Raw genomic sequence first — 15,890 nt, 5'->3', positions numbered from 1 at the left:
TAAAAAAGGACATCATCCTTATAGTAACTTTGAACATATGCCCACTCTGGTTACTACCAACAGCTTAAAGGGAGATCTTAAGAGTATTGTTTAAGGGCTAGTAGTCTACTAGGTAACTTTTATTATGTCCTACACGCAGATGTATGTAAAGTACAGGTTTGACAAAGAGTGGGTTGTTTTGTTTCACTACCTGTCTTGAGGTTAGGGACTTTTTGGATGGCAGAGCATAAAACAGCAGCATCTGCTAGCAAAACTGCTGTCCACCGGACACTGAAGTAGATGGGCATGTAAACAATGATCATGAGGATAGTTCGGGTCGGCAAACATAGGAATTACACCTTCCCTACTGCCCTTCACATCTCAAAAAAAGTTTAAGAGGCATCAGGGGGAGATGCCCAAGTTCTGAAAGTGTGCATTCTCCGGAGACCAATCCGTAGCTGCCAGTGCCTTACACTGCTTGAAGTGTGGCAGGGACGGCCACAGTCTTCACTTCTTCACAGGTATTTCCATCTCACCTCCCTGGCAATTTCTTAGTTGAGAAACTTTTCACCAGTGTTTATGTTGGTTATGGAAATAAATGAAGAAGCTATTTTTGGAAATTTTCCCTGGTATTAGTTTTTTAGAACACATATTCTGAAAAGAAGAGGGTAAGTGAAGCGTAGAGCAAAGGGAATAGTTGGTCAATAAATGTAAATGGTTCCGTAAAAATGTTGAAATGTACTAATGAGGAATCCACAAAATGTGTTCATCTTCACTGAAGCACCTCAAAGGCACTCAAAACCCTGCTCTAATAAATACTTAACTACAGGTTTTCAGGGCAACTTGCTTGTTTTGGCCTCCACATTTTATATCATTTAGTTCCTCAGGAATGCTTTTCTCCTTCCTGTTTTCTTCCAAGTGTAAGCCCTTGGCTTTCACAGGCAAGTTATAGAGTCAACTGGGAAGACAGTGTCCTTGACATGTAGATCCCAAGTCCCAACAATGAAGGAGGATTGTTCCCAATTGTCTTGGCATAATGAAAATAAACATATGGATTAAATGGCAACAAAGAAGAGATAATGGCTACGGCTTTCAGAGATTAAAGATCTTTGTAACTCAGGTTATAACTGTGATTGAACTGATGAGAGTGGGGAGTTCCAGTGTCTTTGTTCTTTGGAGTAATTCCAAAACTCCTCTGGGCAGATAGGCTATGGAAACTGAACCCTGAGTAGATGAAGTGGTTAAGCAAATATACAGGGTTTCACACTAAACTGCAGTAGAAAAGCATCAGAAACTGCAGGGGGAAAAAAGTGTATGTGTGTAATTATGTATGAGTATGTGGATGTGTGTGTATATAAATACTTGATATAAAGAAATATAATGGAAAACTAGTTGAGTATGTAAAAACTATACTCAAAATTCTTACATGCCATTTTTTTTTAAATTCCTAGACTTAAGCTACCGTAACAAAGGAAAAAGCAGCATTGGTCATATCAGAAGCCAGATGTCATTCAGTATCAACACCCTGCTTAGTACAGGAAGATCTAGACACTTGAGCAACTATAGCTTCAGAATACCGGCCAACCAGGAATTCCATAACAGAAATATAAATGCATCCATTCACTCCTCATTAACAGTCAGGCTTTGAACAATGCAAGTCATTAACATATTCATTGTTCTGCTATCCTTTTGCCTCAAATTTTTACTTCTTTAGGGATCAAAGATAACTGAACACTTAGCTAACAAATGCCTCTGCAAAACCATCTCTGCAAAATGTAGTGGCATCAAAAGTGCCAGAATGAATTTTTGACTATTTCAAGGGTGTGACAAAAACACTAAGGAAAACAAATCTATGAACTAGTTTTATTTTATTTGCATTTAACATGATTATACACATTCATGTGTCTAACAAGATCTGCACTGTTACATTAAAAATACAGTACAATAACATTCAACATGAGGTACTTCATATTTATGTATTTTTTCCTTCATAAATAATGCTGTAAGCTACTAAATTCAAGCACGCTGATGCACAAGTGGCTACAGTGTCTTGAATTAGCTGAGCTTATTTAAACACCTTAATAAACAAAAAAGACAGTTCAGTGCAATAATTATGTAGAAATTAGACCATTTACTTAAATACTATTTTAAGATATGCTTAAAGAATGTCACATTAGAACTGCTAGCCTAGTTCCCCTTTATCCCCAGGATGAACAACGACAAAGACTGTCAGCCAGATACATTGGGGAAAAGCATCTACAGTGTATTCTGCTTAATAAAGTTGCGTTTATAGAGTAGAGTTGCCTGCTTTGTTAGAACAATGGTTTCTAGTTTTAAAAGCTACAAAATCCAAGATTACAAAAGAAAATAAAGCAAGCACATTAGCCTTCATTCCATTTCATTGAAAATGCATAAAGGAGAATAGGGTTTAAAATGTAAAACTTCTTACTCTAAATACAATTTTCAAATTTTACCCACAGCTCTCGGTACCAGCCAATCAGATGGTAGATTTTCTTTTTTAAAGTAATAACAATTAACATAAAATTACATTATACACAGTGTACAGGACTTCACACGACTTTCACCAGCAGCTCGCTAGTCACATGGAGGCAGCGAGCTAACATGGGCACTGACAGTGAGTGTTAGTGAATGAATGCTCTGCACTCGAAGACTATCACACCCACCTCAACAATCTGATAGGATGCAATTAAAGTTTCTTCTCCTCTGGCTTAAAAACAAGTGCCTTCTGCTAAGGTCTACCAACTTGCATGGTAGCTATGAGTTACTGAAATGTTTAACCATAATTTAAAAACCAAATCTTTTGTAGAAGTATGCTTTTTAATTGAAAATGTACCTTTGTACATCAATGCTTTGCCAAACTACCTGTCAGCTCCCTAATAAGAAATAATTATAATTTAGAAAGTTGTCCTGGAAATACTAATTTATAATCATCAGTAACAGCTTTTCATCATCAATGCTAATAGATGTAGGTAATGGCAAGAGTGATTAAAACATTTCCAATAATCCAGTGTTCTCCTCCCTCAGGGAAGTCAGCTGAAGGCAACAAGCCCACATCTACAGGGGAAAAAGTGGCCCAGAGGCACAGTGAATAAGTAAGGGCAGTCACTTATGGGCCTTGCTGGGGTCAGCAGGAGGACCATTACTGTCTTACCTCTTACTAGCCAGGTAGAGAGGAGACAGTTCCTGAGCTGGCAAACACACTTGCATGCGCATGGGTGCGCAGGCACACACACACCCCAGGACTAACTCCTGGCTCCAGACAAGCCAGTGTCAGGCTTGCAGAGCAGGAGCAGGAGGCGGCCAAGGACCACACTCTGGGTGGCGGGGGGGAAGCCATCTCAGGATCACACTGAGCAGGAAAGCTGCCCAGAAACACATGGATACTTCAACTGGAAGCGAACACACTGGACACTGCCAGGGACACAGGCACTAAACCAGCACAAGCCAGCAGCGAAGGAGAATTTTTTAATAAGCTTTTCCCTGCTTTGTTTACATTATCTGTGGACAAGTAAGAGAGCTAGATGTGGATGCTGATGCAGTGAATATTAGGTATAATCAAATGTGTCACTCCAGACCATTTTTTATAAACCCTGCAGGCATATGTTGGCACTTTAAGATGGCCAGGGGCCAGATTCTAGCAGTCTAGGAACAGGACAAAATTAAAATTAACAAATAATATAGTATATAATCAAAGTGGATCAGGTAAAGTAATATTTCAAATTTTAAAAAAAGAACAAAGGTATCTCATTACATTAAATGTAGTGCTACAAAACTAGTTGCTACTCCATTTGTATAAAGAATTGTTTGGTCCTCTTTTAATGGGGAGAAAGAAAATAGAAATTCTACACAGTATGACTTATACAAATAAGCAAACAGTGGGGATCAAAAGCTAAGTGGAGAGAAGAGTTTGGCTTTTTCAAACTGCATATTCTTATGTGCCATCAATTATTTGTAGTCTGAGTCTTTTTTAGGCTTCCTTTTTAAACTGTCTTAGTTTAAATAAGTAGGACTTTAACTTTTTTCTACTGACAATAAAATTTAAAAATTTACTTCTAAAAGAAGTATCCGTATGGAAATCTTTTGTCTTCTAAACTAAAAGAAAATAAATCTGCTTGTAGAAGTCACGGCCTAAACAAATGCCCCCAATTCCTTATTTTCCAATTTTATATTGATACTCTGAAGTGTTTAATACCCAACAATCTTATGAATTTAGAATTTTTTTAAATCCCAGAAGCAGCAAATGTAAAAGGAATAAAACAAGAGCCAAACATGACCACTGTCTACTTTCTAAATTATTACTCATTACAAGGCAAAACTTCTTTCAAAATTGTACACTGAGGTTTATCTGTTTTGGGGGGTAAGAGGAGTTCTTTTTAAAAATAACTCTTATCACTTTATTTCTGTTCATCAAATAACATCCAAAAGGAAATTCAAGGTGATCCAAAATTATCTTCAGAGGGACAAAACTAAGAGGATGGTGGAACGCTTGGGAAAGCACATAATCTCCCCAGGTTCATAGACGCAACTCTAAAAACCACAAAGCCTTAATAAGAACGTTAGCTCTTTTAAGCATATAGTTAAAAGCGGAATGCTGCAGTTTTGCCTGTACATAATTAAAAGGTTAAAAGAAATTAGAATCTGCCTACTGCTTCATTCATTACAAATTACCGGCACTGATCACATATTTGCAGATGAGCTAAGCATCAAGCAAGTTGGAACCAGATGTGCACTTTGGAGCTCACGCTGCTTCAGGAAGTGAGTTTTCAAGCATAGAATATAAGTTCGGGGATCTGCCCTCCCTGTACCCCAGTGCCATTGGTGCTATCTGAGGAGCACTGAAACTGGACAGTCACTTTGCCACACTGAACTTCTGTCATGCCTTCTTGTCCAAAGTAGCTGAGTTCATTGCCATCCAGTATCACACTGGCTGTGTAGAAGGTGTCTGGCTCAATCTGCACTGGGTATTCAAACCACACCGGAAAGGTATTGCTGGACCCATCTGAGAAGTACTTGCTCAAGTTCTGTCCCAGGACAACGCCCTGCCGCTTAAGTTCAATCTTCGCACTGTATTCTGCAGAACCACAGCTGGAGCCATACAGCCCAAAGCCAGCAATGAACACTCTTTTATCAACTGCAAACTGGATGCTGTCACAGCGACCCCGATAGCGCCATTGGTTGCTTCGATAGGCACATGACTGGAATCGGTGACAGCGCTGGGGGACAAGGCCCTTGCGGGCTTTACTCACAAACTGCAGCTCAGGCTTTTTGGCTGCAGTATACCAGAGGAAGATGTCGTTGGTCTCATTGAGAGTTAATACTCCGGACTGTGCAGCACCATTTGCAAAATCATCGAGGGCCATTGTGGGTATGCGGATCAAGTAAAGTGCCTTTCCTAGGACCTTGCGTTTATTTTCAATGCTCAACGCTAGATCTTGTCGTTGGCATTCTACTTCAGCCCAGTTGAGAGCTGCCTCAAAAACCACAATTTCTTTGGCATTCAGAGTTTCCCTACGGAGAATACTTTCTAGTGTCTGGAAGTCGATATCGCAGAATCCCTCAGACTTGAGAGCTAACTCAGCCTGGGCATCAATCACCTCCCAGCAACGCTGGGTCAGGTCTGGCTCCTCGAACAGGCAGCTCTGAGAAAGGAGCACACAGGCATTCTTGGCACTCAGGCTGGTCTCCAGGAAATTAACACAGGCTCTGGCAAGGTGAGGGACAATGTACTTTTTGGCAGCATAAAGTGTGGCCAGCACTGTGTCGGCAGCCAAGTCAATTTCATCACAATAGATATATCTGTAAAAAGCACATAACATGTAAGTGGAATTTTCACAAAATGAGTACAACCACTCATTTGAAAAGATACAACCACTTTCAAGTTTGTTCTGAGAACATCATCTTATGTGACAGTTATTACAAATATATTTGGAGAGTAAAGGAACATCTGAAACTTACTAATACATCATTAATATTTCAACCCAGTAGTAAAGTTTGTAAAGTAATTAAAGATATTAACTTTGTGCTACCATTCTAGCCTCTATTTTCTAAGCTGCACTCAGTGTCATTTCAACAAAACAGAAGCTATTGAAACTGAAAAAGAACTGCATATTGAATAGTCAACATTACAAAAAAATAGCAAAATTCTATTATATATACTATATTATATTTAATCAAGAATAGTCTCATTATATTTTAAGAGCAATTATTGCATCTTCATGCTTTTGGAGTTTTCCTAAACACAAAATAAAACCTGAGATTAAATATTTTCCAAATAGTTCCAAGTTCAAAGGATTATCAAGTATGGACTGCAATATTGTCTTCCAGTTAACTTTACATAGAAAGCAATAGACTTTTTATTTGTTTTTGTTTTTTAAACTCAAAACTCTTCCTTCTCCACACATTCCTTCTACCTTCAGAATTTAAGATTACATTATTTCCAGATATATTTAAAGACAAAGTAGGAAAGCTTAAATATGTATTAATTGTGTGCTTCTGTCCTTATTTCAGGAGATAAAACACTTCATGGGATATACTTTTTGGGAGACAGCAACAGTCTCCCAAAGAGGCATGTAAAGGTAGTCATCATCTGCTTCTCTTCTAACTGAGGTCTACAGCTACTTTATCTTGAGTTTTCCTTTAGTTATTGTATTTCACCTTAGCGAAACATGTATAACTTAAGAAATTAGCAATAGCTTCTATAAGAAAGTAAAAAAACACAAGGATGGCAATGAGAAAAATGTCCACGATCACAAATGAAACCTGCCTTTTTGCTCACAGGAACCTTTCTCTTCTATGATAGGCTAAGTCACCTACTGATGGCAAGGCCACTTGATAAGACACCTGCAACTGAGTGATGCTCTGATCGCGAGCCAGGACCCTGGGGAGGATCCTAGAGCACGGTCAGCACTTTCGAGCTCTTACCCTGGAACTGTCAAGGGGGAGCAGCTGTTCTCTTTTTCTGACAACCCCAGGAATACTGGCTACTCATACTCGATGAAGCAGGCCACCACTTTCACAACTACAGCATTAGAGCAAATGGCACCTGACTCATTTCTGATCTTACATTTTGTGGACTGCATGTATAATTTTATAAGCTGTATCAACATATACTGTAGGCAATGCATCTGTGGGAAAAGATACTTGTCAAATGATTAATCAAATGACTTAGGTGAGATGTAATTCTCTGCCATTCTTGTTCATGTTTCCTAATTATGTATACATCAGGAATGATACAATATCCTACTTGACTGCAGAGAAGACAAAATGCTGAACTAGTGCTAGCAATCTCCTCAGCAACAGAAAACGCTGTAAAAAATATAAAGCTGACTTCATGCAGTGGGGATCCTTGCAGGTAAAATTGGTTTCTGTACATACATCTCCAAAAGATTATAAAGGTTAAAAGTAGCAGATTAGTTTACATTTTGGTACTTCACATGCTCACTTGCCTTTAATTTCCCTATCTCCCACTGTGAAAGTTCTTGTCAGTGACAATTAGATTTCAATACTGTAATATGAATAAGGAATTAAATACTTTTAGGTTCTAGAACTAACTATAGTACTTATTTTTCAGAAGACAGTAATGTACGGCAACATTTTAACTATATGTAGGAGTATTGTCCAACTTGTTGACCCACTGAATACTTTTCTCAACAAACATTTGACTTATTCCAATGAACTGAAATCCCTAGAGCAACAGATAATGATAACCTTAAAGTGATATACTTTGCTGTGCTAGAATAAAGATTAGGAAAAATCATATAAATACTATTTAGAATAATAATTAGATTTTGATCACTTGGTGGACTACCACATTGTCTAGTACCGTATATGATAAAGAAGCTGATTCTATAACGTGGTTAACATAAACTGGAGCCTGCAGAAGATCCACCAGACAGAAAACTCTCTTTTTTATAAATACATAACGTATCTTACAGTTTCATATTTCTATATTACAAATGAAAGTTTTTCTGTATAAATCCACATGAAACTGTACGAGACTATCCATATCTTTCTAAGGTTTCCCCTCTAATATCAAATGCAAATACTTTTTAACCTTGAGACTGTCTGATTTTATATTAGTATGTATATGTATGTATACACAAAGATCAGATTATTTCAACAGATAGTAAGTTTTTCATTTGCTCTTAGGAGACAATAACTCTTAGAATACTCAGAAATCTCCCAACTGGTGGTACTTAAATAAGGTACTTAATTTCTGAAATTGTGAAGCAAGAACATTTACTTCTTCAAAGACTTTTTCACACACAATGCTTTCAGAGAGAACATCTTCTATTAGATAATGCTAATACCAGAAAGTTATTTGTCTTTAATTATAAGTTGTTAAAAATCAACACTACACATGCCACTTGCTCCCAAATTCTATGTCAAGGTGCGATTATAAATGCTGCATAATTCCATATGCTTTCCACAGAAAGATAAAGTGTTTTTTTCCAAAAACATTTATAAGGTAAGCAGCACCCTCTTTCTTCATCAGTCTTCTTTTCTGTTATGCAGAACTTAAATTTAACTGTGAAACCAGCAGGGTACAAATACAGCATAAACAAACTCTTTCCAAAAACACGAATGATGCTTACTTCAGCATAGCAAGAAAAGCAGCAGGTTCGACATCTGGTATACGGATTTCATCTTTGTCCTCTGCAAGTTCTCCGTAAAACATCGCATGGAACACAGAGCTCCCAACAGCTAAAACATACTGTGTAGAAAGGGAAATCTTATTTCATACACTAAATTGAAGGCATTTCCAGCAAATCAATGCAGAAAAACAACCCTAGGCAATCAGGTTTAGTAAACATAGCATACCTAAACCCACTGCTTTGAAAAAGCCAAGGTACACAGGGTAGCTTGCCATGGAAGCATAAGACCATGCTGCTAATTATTTCAAAGCTTTAAGAGATTAACGCACACGTCTCCTCATTACAAAATACATACAATAAAAGCTTACATAACTGATTTCTAGGAGAAGGGTAAACATACGACTTTTCTGACTTGTTACAACAACTTCCCATGACTGGAGGGTTAAGAGGGGATGTGTGAGATATAAAGCAGTATAGAAGGAAACAAAGAAAAAATTAAGCGTGGCAAAGCCCTCTGGAGAGGGTGCGCTGTCTCCCTAATCGAGTAAAACATGCACTGCCTGACATCGGCAAGCTGCCCACACCAAGTTACAGGCTTATGGAGAGGGTCCCTCTTTGTAAACGTCAGGACTAAACCGGTCATGCAGCTGTTGCTTACTTTGTGTCCTGGCAACCGTTGAGTCCCACCTGGTGGCCCAACCACAAAATGTACATCTGCCATCAAATCATTATTGAACATCACCGCATTTCTATAAACAGAGGCAACTCATTAATTCACAGCAGCCTGCATTTTTAATACCCCCTTCCCCAATATACAAAACCCACAAAAGACTTGCAAGCTAAGCAACAGTTCAGTAACTTCAAGGCAAAACAACAAATAAAGGTTCTAACTAAACCACTGTTCATAATCATTGCAAACACACGGGAAGTAACTAAAGTTTAAAATAAAAGTTATACAAACTTTTAATAAAACTAAGGACAAATAAAAGGTTCTTATTTTCTATGGCCCACAGACAACCCTGTCACTTAAATGTTGCAGCTTGCAAAAACATTTTTATCTAAGAGGAAAACAGCTGTACTGTTTTGGAAAAGATACAAGGCAATTTTCCATTACCAATAAAAAGCTTCTGGGAAAAGAGGAAACACAGATTTGTGTTAAAATACATTACAGGTTTTGCAAAAGCAGAAACTTCAACACAGGAAAACTTTTAAAGTAAATAGACTAGCCCGACACTTACCTCTCTCTAATGGTGGGATAAAGACCCTGCCAGTTTGGGGCCGGGATAAGGTTGTTGTTACTGAGATTCTGCTGGTGGTACTGCTGGACGCTGGTGCTGCTGGAGTTGGCTGGCTTTTTACGGGGGAATATATCAGCAGCCATCTTCTTCTTTTTAGTCTTCAAGGTAATTATTTCATAACAAACTGGCGGCAACTTGCTGCTGTTGCTACTGCTGCTGCTGGTATTTGCTTTCTTCGAGCTTTTCTTGGACCTGTTCTTTACCGTCTCTGGAAGCATCAAGAAGAAGGTGAGACATTTCATGTTCTTTTCCTTGTCATCTACCATGAGTACAGTGTGTCTCTCTTTAGAGTTAGATATCCCAAATTGGTTTGAGCATCAAGGAAAAGAGATTAGCCCGAGCTAAGAGGTTAACTGAAACCAACAAAGCTGATATTTTGCTGCTTTTCTCAGCCAGGCAAGGTGACCTTTTCACTATGTTGAATAGAAACTGGCTTTAAGTTTTATCCAGTACTGGGTCTGTTAAATATATCCCCATCATGATTCCTGTTTCTCTTATTTGCTCATAAAAATAACTGTTTCCTAGATCACCTGAAAATGCTACACTGCAAAGATGACAGGCACAGAGCTGTAGCACTTGTTTTCTGAATTAGGTTAGCAAGATGGGCTGGAGCTGCGTGAGTCTGTTCAGTCGGCTGAAGTTGTGTGGTGAATGGATCGGAGGAGAGTAGGTATTACAGCCCTGCAGATGGAGTCAGACAGCCAGTGCTCCGAGCCAATAGCTGAAGTCACCAATCATGATTGGACCAAGCAAAACAGTGACACCTATTGTAACATGCATAGTTCTGATATTAAAGGAACAGCAGTTGCATTTTCTCCTCTACTGTATTTTTAAATAAGATAAATAACATATGAAATATATTTGACAACAGGAAGGGAGGAGTTTATGCCCACAGATTTCTCTTCAGTAGACATACATTATGTTCCCAGTTAAGCAGGATCAATTCACAAAGGGTAGGCACAGATATCTATTCTATATTTCTACTAAAATCTTTTTCCCGGCAGCATTTAGTTTCAAATACTTAAAACAAAATCCTCCAGTCTATAAACTGAAAAGTGTTATTAATAGCAAAACACATTTATTACACTTTAAAGGCTAAGGATGTTATTCTTCTTTTTCTTAGCCTCTTTTGAGTGTAAGTCATAGTCTAGTGCTAAATAAGAGAACTGAGGCCATGTGTTCAGTTTTCCTCCCAATGTTTTCTAGCTTCTATAATGGACTTTGACAGTAGTCTCAGGTCACAAAATACTGTTAATTAGATTAAGATTATACCAGTACACGTAAGCACACTGAAGCATAAGATAAATTTTAGAAGCAAAAATTAGATTCAAATAAAAACAAATCTGTTGATCAATGTTTAAAGTCTGTAATTCACTAAAAATATTTCAGATGGGGCCCTGTTCAGGATCTCAAAATTCAACTTAACTGTTAAGGCTACATTTAGTCTTGTCTTAATTTTAAAGAATATAATCCACAACTTCTAACACAGAACCAATAACAAGGCTATTCAAAATGATAAATGTTCGGATTCCACCTAATTAAAATGCAAACAGGTTCTCTCTGCTTTGAATACGAATATAAGCTACTATTTGATTTTTATGGGTGTGAACCCTCTAACAATTTCTACCATTGGTGAGTAAAAAAACCAAAAAACCACCTGCTATAGGTTCTACATATGCTTATTTATTGTAAAGAGGGACTAATGGAAATATTTAATCTCACCCCTATCTATTTGGATCACTCTCATTTGTTCAAAGCAGCCATTTGCTACCCCCCAGGCAAATGCACCCTTCATGACCACAGCCCTCCTTGTTGTAACATTTGTCTGAATGACTGCCTGACACAGTGAGGGCTCAGCAAACAAGAGTTATGATTGTTATTGTTATAATTAATAATCTGCTAAAGTCAATTACCAGAAATCAGTCTTTAAATCCCTAGAACACTAAATTGAACCAAGAAATATCCTCTTTATTGTTGTTATTATTCTTAACACCATTTGCAAAGCCTCTGTAAGAGAACCACGGCCTTTAGCAGGTACCTGTCTCCATTTTAGATGGATCCTGAAGCACTGCTTATTATGTTTATTATATTCTCAATACCAGAACACACACATACATACAGACACCTCCAAATCATCTTCACACGCACCTTAACACACAATGTTAGAGAGGGATCTAGAAACCAGCTTAAAAAGCACATAGAGAAAGTCACGAACAAGTAAGCTCCTATTGACCTAATTATTCAGAATAGGGTTAATACTAAAGGATTTCTCTCCTGCTCAAGTGCTACTGAACTTCCTGACCGCTTCCTCACAGGAAAGCCCCCATGCCAGGTAGGCCTTTCTGACTGGGATTAATCTCATAAATATTTCTAACAAATCTAGTATCTGGCTTTTCAGGTCAGAAGTAATCAATTAGAATGGAAAGGGAAACCAGCTGCTTTGAGGCAGACATACTATTAATTGGTAGCTGGATGCAGACAAGAGAGAAAAAACACAAAACACAGATACAAGAACTTAGAAGGGTTTGTGATCTTTACTCATTTTGCATATAGCTCAATATCCATCACCAAGAAGTCTCCAAAAAACATGGCTCTTACACCACTAAGTTAAAGAAAAAAACAGTAAAGTGCATGTAACTTTATGAGAAAGAGAATTATGCAATATTATAGAACTAGTTTTCTAAAATTAAAGATTTCAGTTATTTAGAAAAGTAAGTTTTGTAGAAAATTCTGACAATACTAGTTAAATGAAGTAGTGCTAAATGTGAATCATCTACAACAGTGCTACAAAGAGGGGCATGATTACTCCAATGTATGTAAGGACTGATGAGCATGGCTGTTTAAAATCAAGAGAGAAAAATTATCTGACAGCTACTTTTTCTTACCACGGTAATAAGGCAGGTAATACAGTTTCTTGCTACTGAAAATGCAGTTGAAGGATCAGCAGCAGCATCAACAGGGAGCCTGTTAGTAACCCAGAATCTCAGCCAGACTCTGGATCAGAATCTGCATTTCATATGGTATTCAAGGTTGAAAAAAACCTCACATAGATAACTGCCGACTACTAGATGTCTTCCCAATGATCCAGTACCAACATCTGGTGCCATATATTGCATTCAACTATTAAGTGAATTGAAAATAATTCAAAATAATTTAATTTGGTTTGGACATTAAAAACTTAACAACCCCTCACATCTTGTTCTAAAATTCTTCTGATTAGGCCCCAAATGTCAAATTCCAGGATTGAGGTGTGCAGACAGCCAACTGAGAGGGACCAAGATATTTTCTGGAAAGGAAGCACAGGCCCCAATTATTTTAAAAGATAATGACAGTGATGATTTCAGGCGGAAAAATAAGGAATTAAAAAATGTCAACTATGAAGCAGACAAATTACTTAGTATTTTAAAATGGTCTACTTCACAATTCTATTTCAACAAATTAGCAATGTAGCATGGTAAAATCAGCAATCAATCTAGTTCAGTCCTGGCTGGGCCACTTAAAATACAGAAAGGGGAGTATTTGAACAAATCATTTAGCCTTTAAGGACCTCAGTTTTCCTCAGCTATAAGATGGAAGAGATTCACCCAGAATGAATGTTTTTCAAACTTTACACTCAATCCACAGTCAGAAATGCATTTTATCTTCTGACTTAGTACTAAACATAAACACACACACAGGCACACAAATGGAAAGAGGTGGTTCAAAAAATAAAACCTACTCTTAGCGTGTTATGATATACAATCTGATATTTCCTATTTTCTTCTTTCTTCTTTTCTTTTTAATGTTGGTCATAATCCATTCAACTGAGCTCATGACCACAGTTTAATAAACGCTGGTCTGGGTTATTTGTAAGGGCATTTAAGGTTTAACACACTAGGTTCTTTTCTATCAAGAATTTGGACTAGGGACCACCAGATGACGACAAGTTCATGAAACTCTTCAAACTTCATGTGAAATTGGCAGTATGTGTGCATTTATTTTTCTAGAAAGAGAAGTGACGGCTTTCATCAGCCCTGAGTAATTGCAACCCTGAATACAGTAAAATGTTAGGGTTAAAATGTTATAAAACTTTAAGACTTATTTGAATATACAAAATTTTGGTATCACTTTATTCTTTCATTTCTATTGTCTACTACATTAAATACAAATTATGGCTTCTTTTCCTCTTTGATTAAATATAAATAGTTAAAACTCCATCGGTTGAGTCTGTAACCCAGAAACATCACCCACTGGGTTGACGGGTAAAAAAGGATAGCAGCCTGATGCCTACTGCCACATTTTACTCCTAAAATTTCTTTCCAGTTGGCATTTTATCACTTGTTTCTAGACCTCCTGAATTTTAGAGCTGTCTGCCCTAATGAGGTAAATATAGGCCAAGAAGCCCATCAAATTTGTATGAAAGTATTCCCAAAATAAAACATACTGACCAAGTCATGTATTAGGTGTTGGGCATACAGTGGTGAGCAAGATTAGAAACCAAACTTAAAAGGTTAGCTAATAATAGTGGGTTTCAGTTGATTTTATAATTGCGAGAAAGCTGAATCACTATTAACTTATTTCCATTCAATTCTCAATCACAACAAAATTATCAACAGAATTTAAGTTCACTTAGATCATCCTTTTCACCACTGGAAGGTTTGTCAGCAATCCTACCTTTATTTAGTACAATCTTACATATTCAGTTTGCAGACTTGAATGAGGTTTGAAACAAAGGGATTCCAGAAATCATTTAATGCAACTCTTTTCTCACAGGTATGGCAACTGGGTGTCAGAAGTTTAAGGGGTTTGTGAAAATTCCACAGTAAAGAAGTGGGGCAACACCTGGATTACAAGGCGGATCTCCTGGCTTGTCATGTTGTTTGCTTCATTCACTCTAATATTCACCCATAGTAATTACCTCACATACTTACAGAATGCTCGATTGTTATATTTCGAAACTACTTTAAAATAAAAAGCTTTCTTTTAAAGTTTACAAAGATGAACACCATGAACATATGTAGTCTGCACCCCTGTAGGGGCACACTACAGGTAAGAATGCGGAAAGGATACTTGTGGAATGAGATGGAAGGAAGGAACCGCAGTGAGGACGCTGCTCGAAAACAGAAGAGGCTCTCCAGGTAAAATAAAGTTAGAAACCAGCTATTCACGGTTAACACCAACTTCTATGTCAACAACTAATAATGCTGGCAACTCTTGTTTAACTTGCTCTAACTCTGGACTCCTTGTCTGGACTTGTACATGGTTTACTACAAGGCACCTAAAAAGTAATAGCAGTGAGGTTAACAGAGGTTTAAACAAGGTAAGGTAGACTGAAGAAATACCTACCACTTCCAAAAGTGAGTAACATAACCTCACAGAAGAGAGTAGTTTAACCTGGTAAGTTATGAGGGAATAGTGTTTTGTTTTTGCTTGTTTGTCCCTTCAATACTGAGCAAAAATTATGCTTTTGATTTGGGAGGTAAAAAGATAAGCAACAAAATGTTGGCAGTCCCCAAAGTCAGCAGCAGCTGCTGGAAAACAGACTATATATGCTTTCTAAATTTGGAAACAAATATGGAGTCAAGTGCTGGCAGCATAGCATAGTGAAAAAAGCAAGAGCCAATAACAAGTGACCTTAAGGTTAGTATCTGTGAGCCTCATTTTCCTCATCTGCCAAATGGGGTAATTAGACCCAGCTTCTCCCTCAGGTTTATTGTGAAGGCAAGATTATATGTTTTGTGAAAGCACTTTAGTCAAAAACACTTTACAAAGGTAAGCTCTCACCATTAGCAGCAATTGTACCCAAAGGAGGAAACGTTTGTGATGCAATCATCTAAAACACAAAAACTCAAAGATTAATCTAGCTCCTCATCCTTGTACTCATTCAGACACTACAGCTACTGACATTTCATCCTATCTGCAGGCTTCCTCTAACCCCACCTGTGGGCCAACCAGGTCCCATTTTGCTGTGAATCTGATTTTGCAGAGAAGGTTCAAATAATAATCAAGATCTGTGCTG

The 15,890-nt window shown here is 37.6% G+C and overlaps 1 protein-coding gene across 7 annotated transcripts; it reads right to left on the bottom strand.

Annotated features, from left to right (window-relative positions):
* Positions 1–1,828: 1,828 nt before the first annotated feature.
* BTBD3 (BTB (POZ) domain containing 3) lies at positions 1,829–13,601 on the bottom strand. Of its 7 annotated transcripts, XM_011998816.1 has the most exons (6): positions 13,568–13,601; positions 12,325–12,330; positions 9,833–10,100; positions 9,253–9,343; positions 8,595–8,713; positions 1,829–5,796 (listed from the first exon to the last, which is right to left on the bottom strand). In XM_011998816.1, exons 3-6 carry the CDS (start codon positions 9,973–9,975, stop codon positions 4,764–4,766), a joined length of 1,386 nt encoding a protein of 461 aa, XP_011854206.1. In that variant the 5' UTR covers positions 9,976–10,100; positions 12,325–12,330; positions 13,568–13,601; the 3' UTR covers positions 1,829–4,763. The 7 variants fall into 7 exon arrangements, with proteins under 7 accessions (XP_011854206.1, XP_011854196.1, XP_011854188.1 ...); XM_011998806.1 differs by lacking the exons at positions 12,325–12,330; positions 13,568–13,601 and adding an exon at positions 10,423–11,069; XM_011998798.1 differs by lacking the exons at positions 12,325–12,330; positions 13,568–13,601 and having other exon boundaries at positions 9,833–11,069.
* Positions 13,602–15,890: the final 2,289 nt, after the last annotated feature.

This window comes from Mandrillus leucophaeus, unplaced genomic scaffold, assembly GCF_000951045.1.
Source record: "Mandrillus leucophaeus isolate KB7577 unplaced genomic scaffold, Mleu.le_1.0 Scaffold116, whole genome shotgun sequence".
NCBI lineage: Eukaryota > Metazoa > Chordata > Mammalia > Primates > Cercopithecidae > Mandrillus > Mandrillus leucophaeus.
The sequence above is the reverse complement of the archived record's forward strand: the minus strand, read 5'-3'. Positions and strand labels throughout refer to the sequence as shown.

Excerpts from the sequence above, each read along its gene's own strand:
- BTBD3 (XM_011998798.1), bottom strand. The coding sequence starts at position 10,158 with ATGGTAGATGACAAGGAAAAGAACATGAAATGTCTCACCTTCTTCTTG. Across the intron at positions 8,714-9,252 it reads AACGGTTGCCAGGACACAAA|TATGTTTTAGCTGTTGGGAG; the intron begins GTAAGCAACAGC and ends CTTTCTACACAG. Across the intron at positions 5,797-8,594 it reads GCTTTTCTTGCTATGCTGAA|ATATATCTATTGTGATGAAA; the intron begins GTAAGCATCATT and ends TGCTTTTTACAG.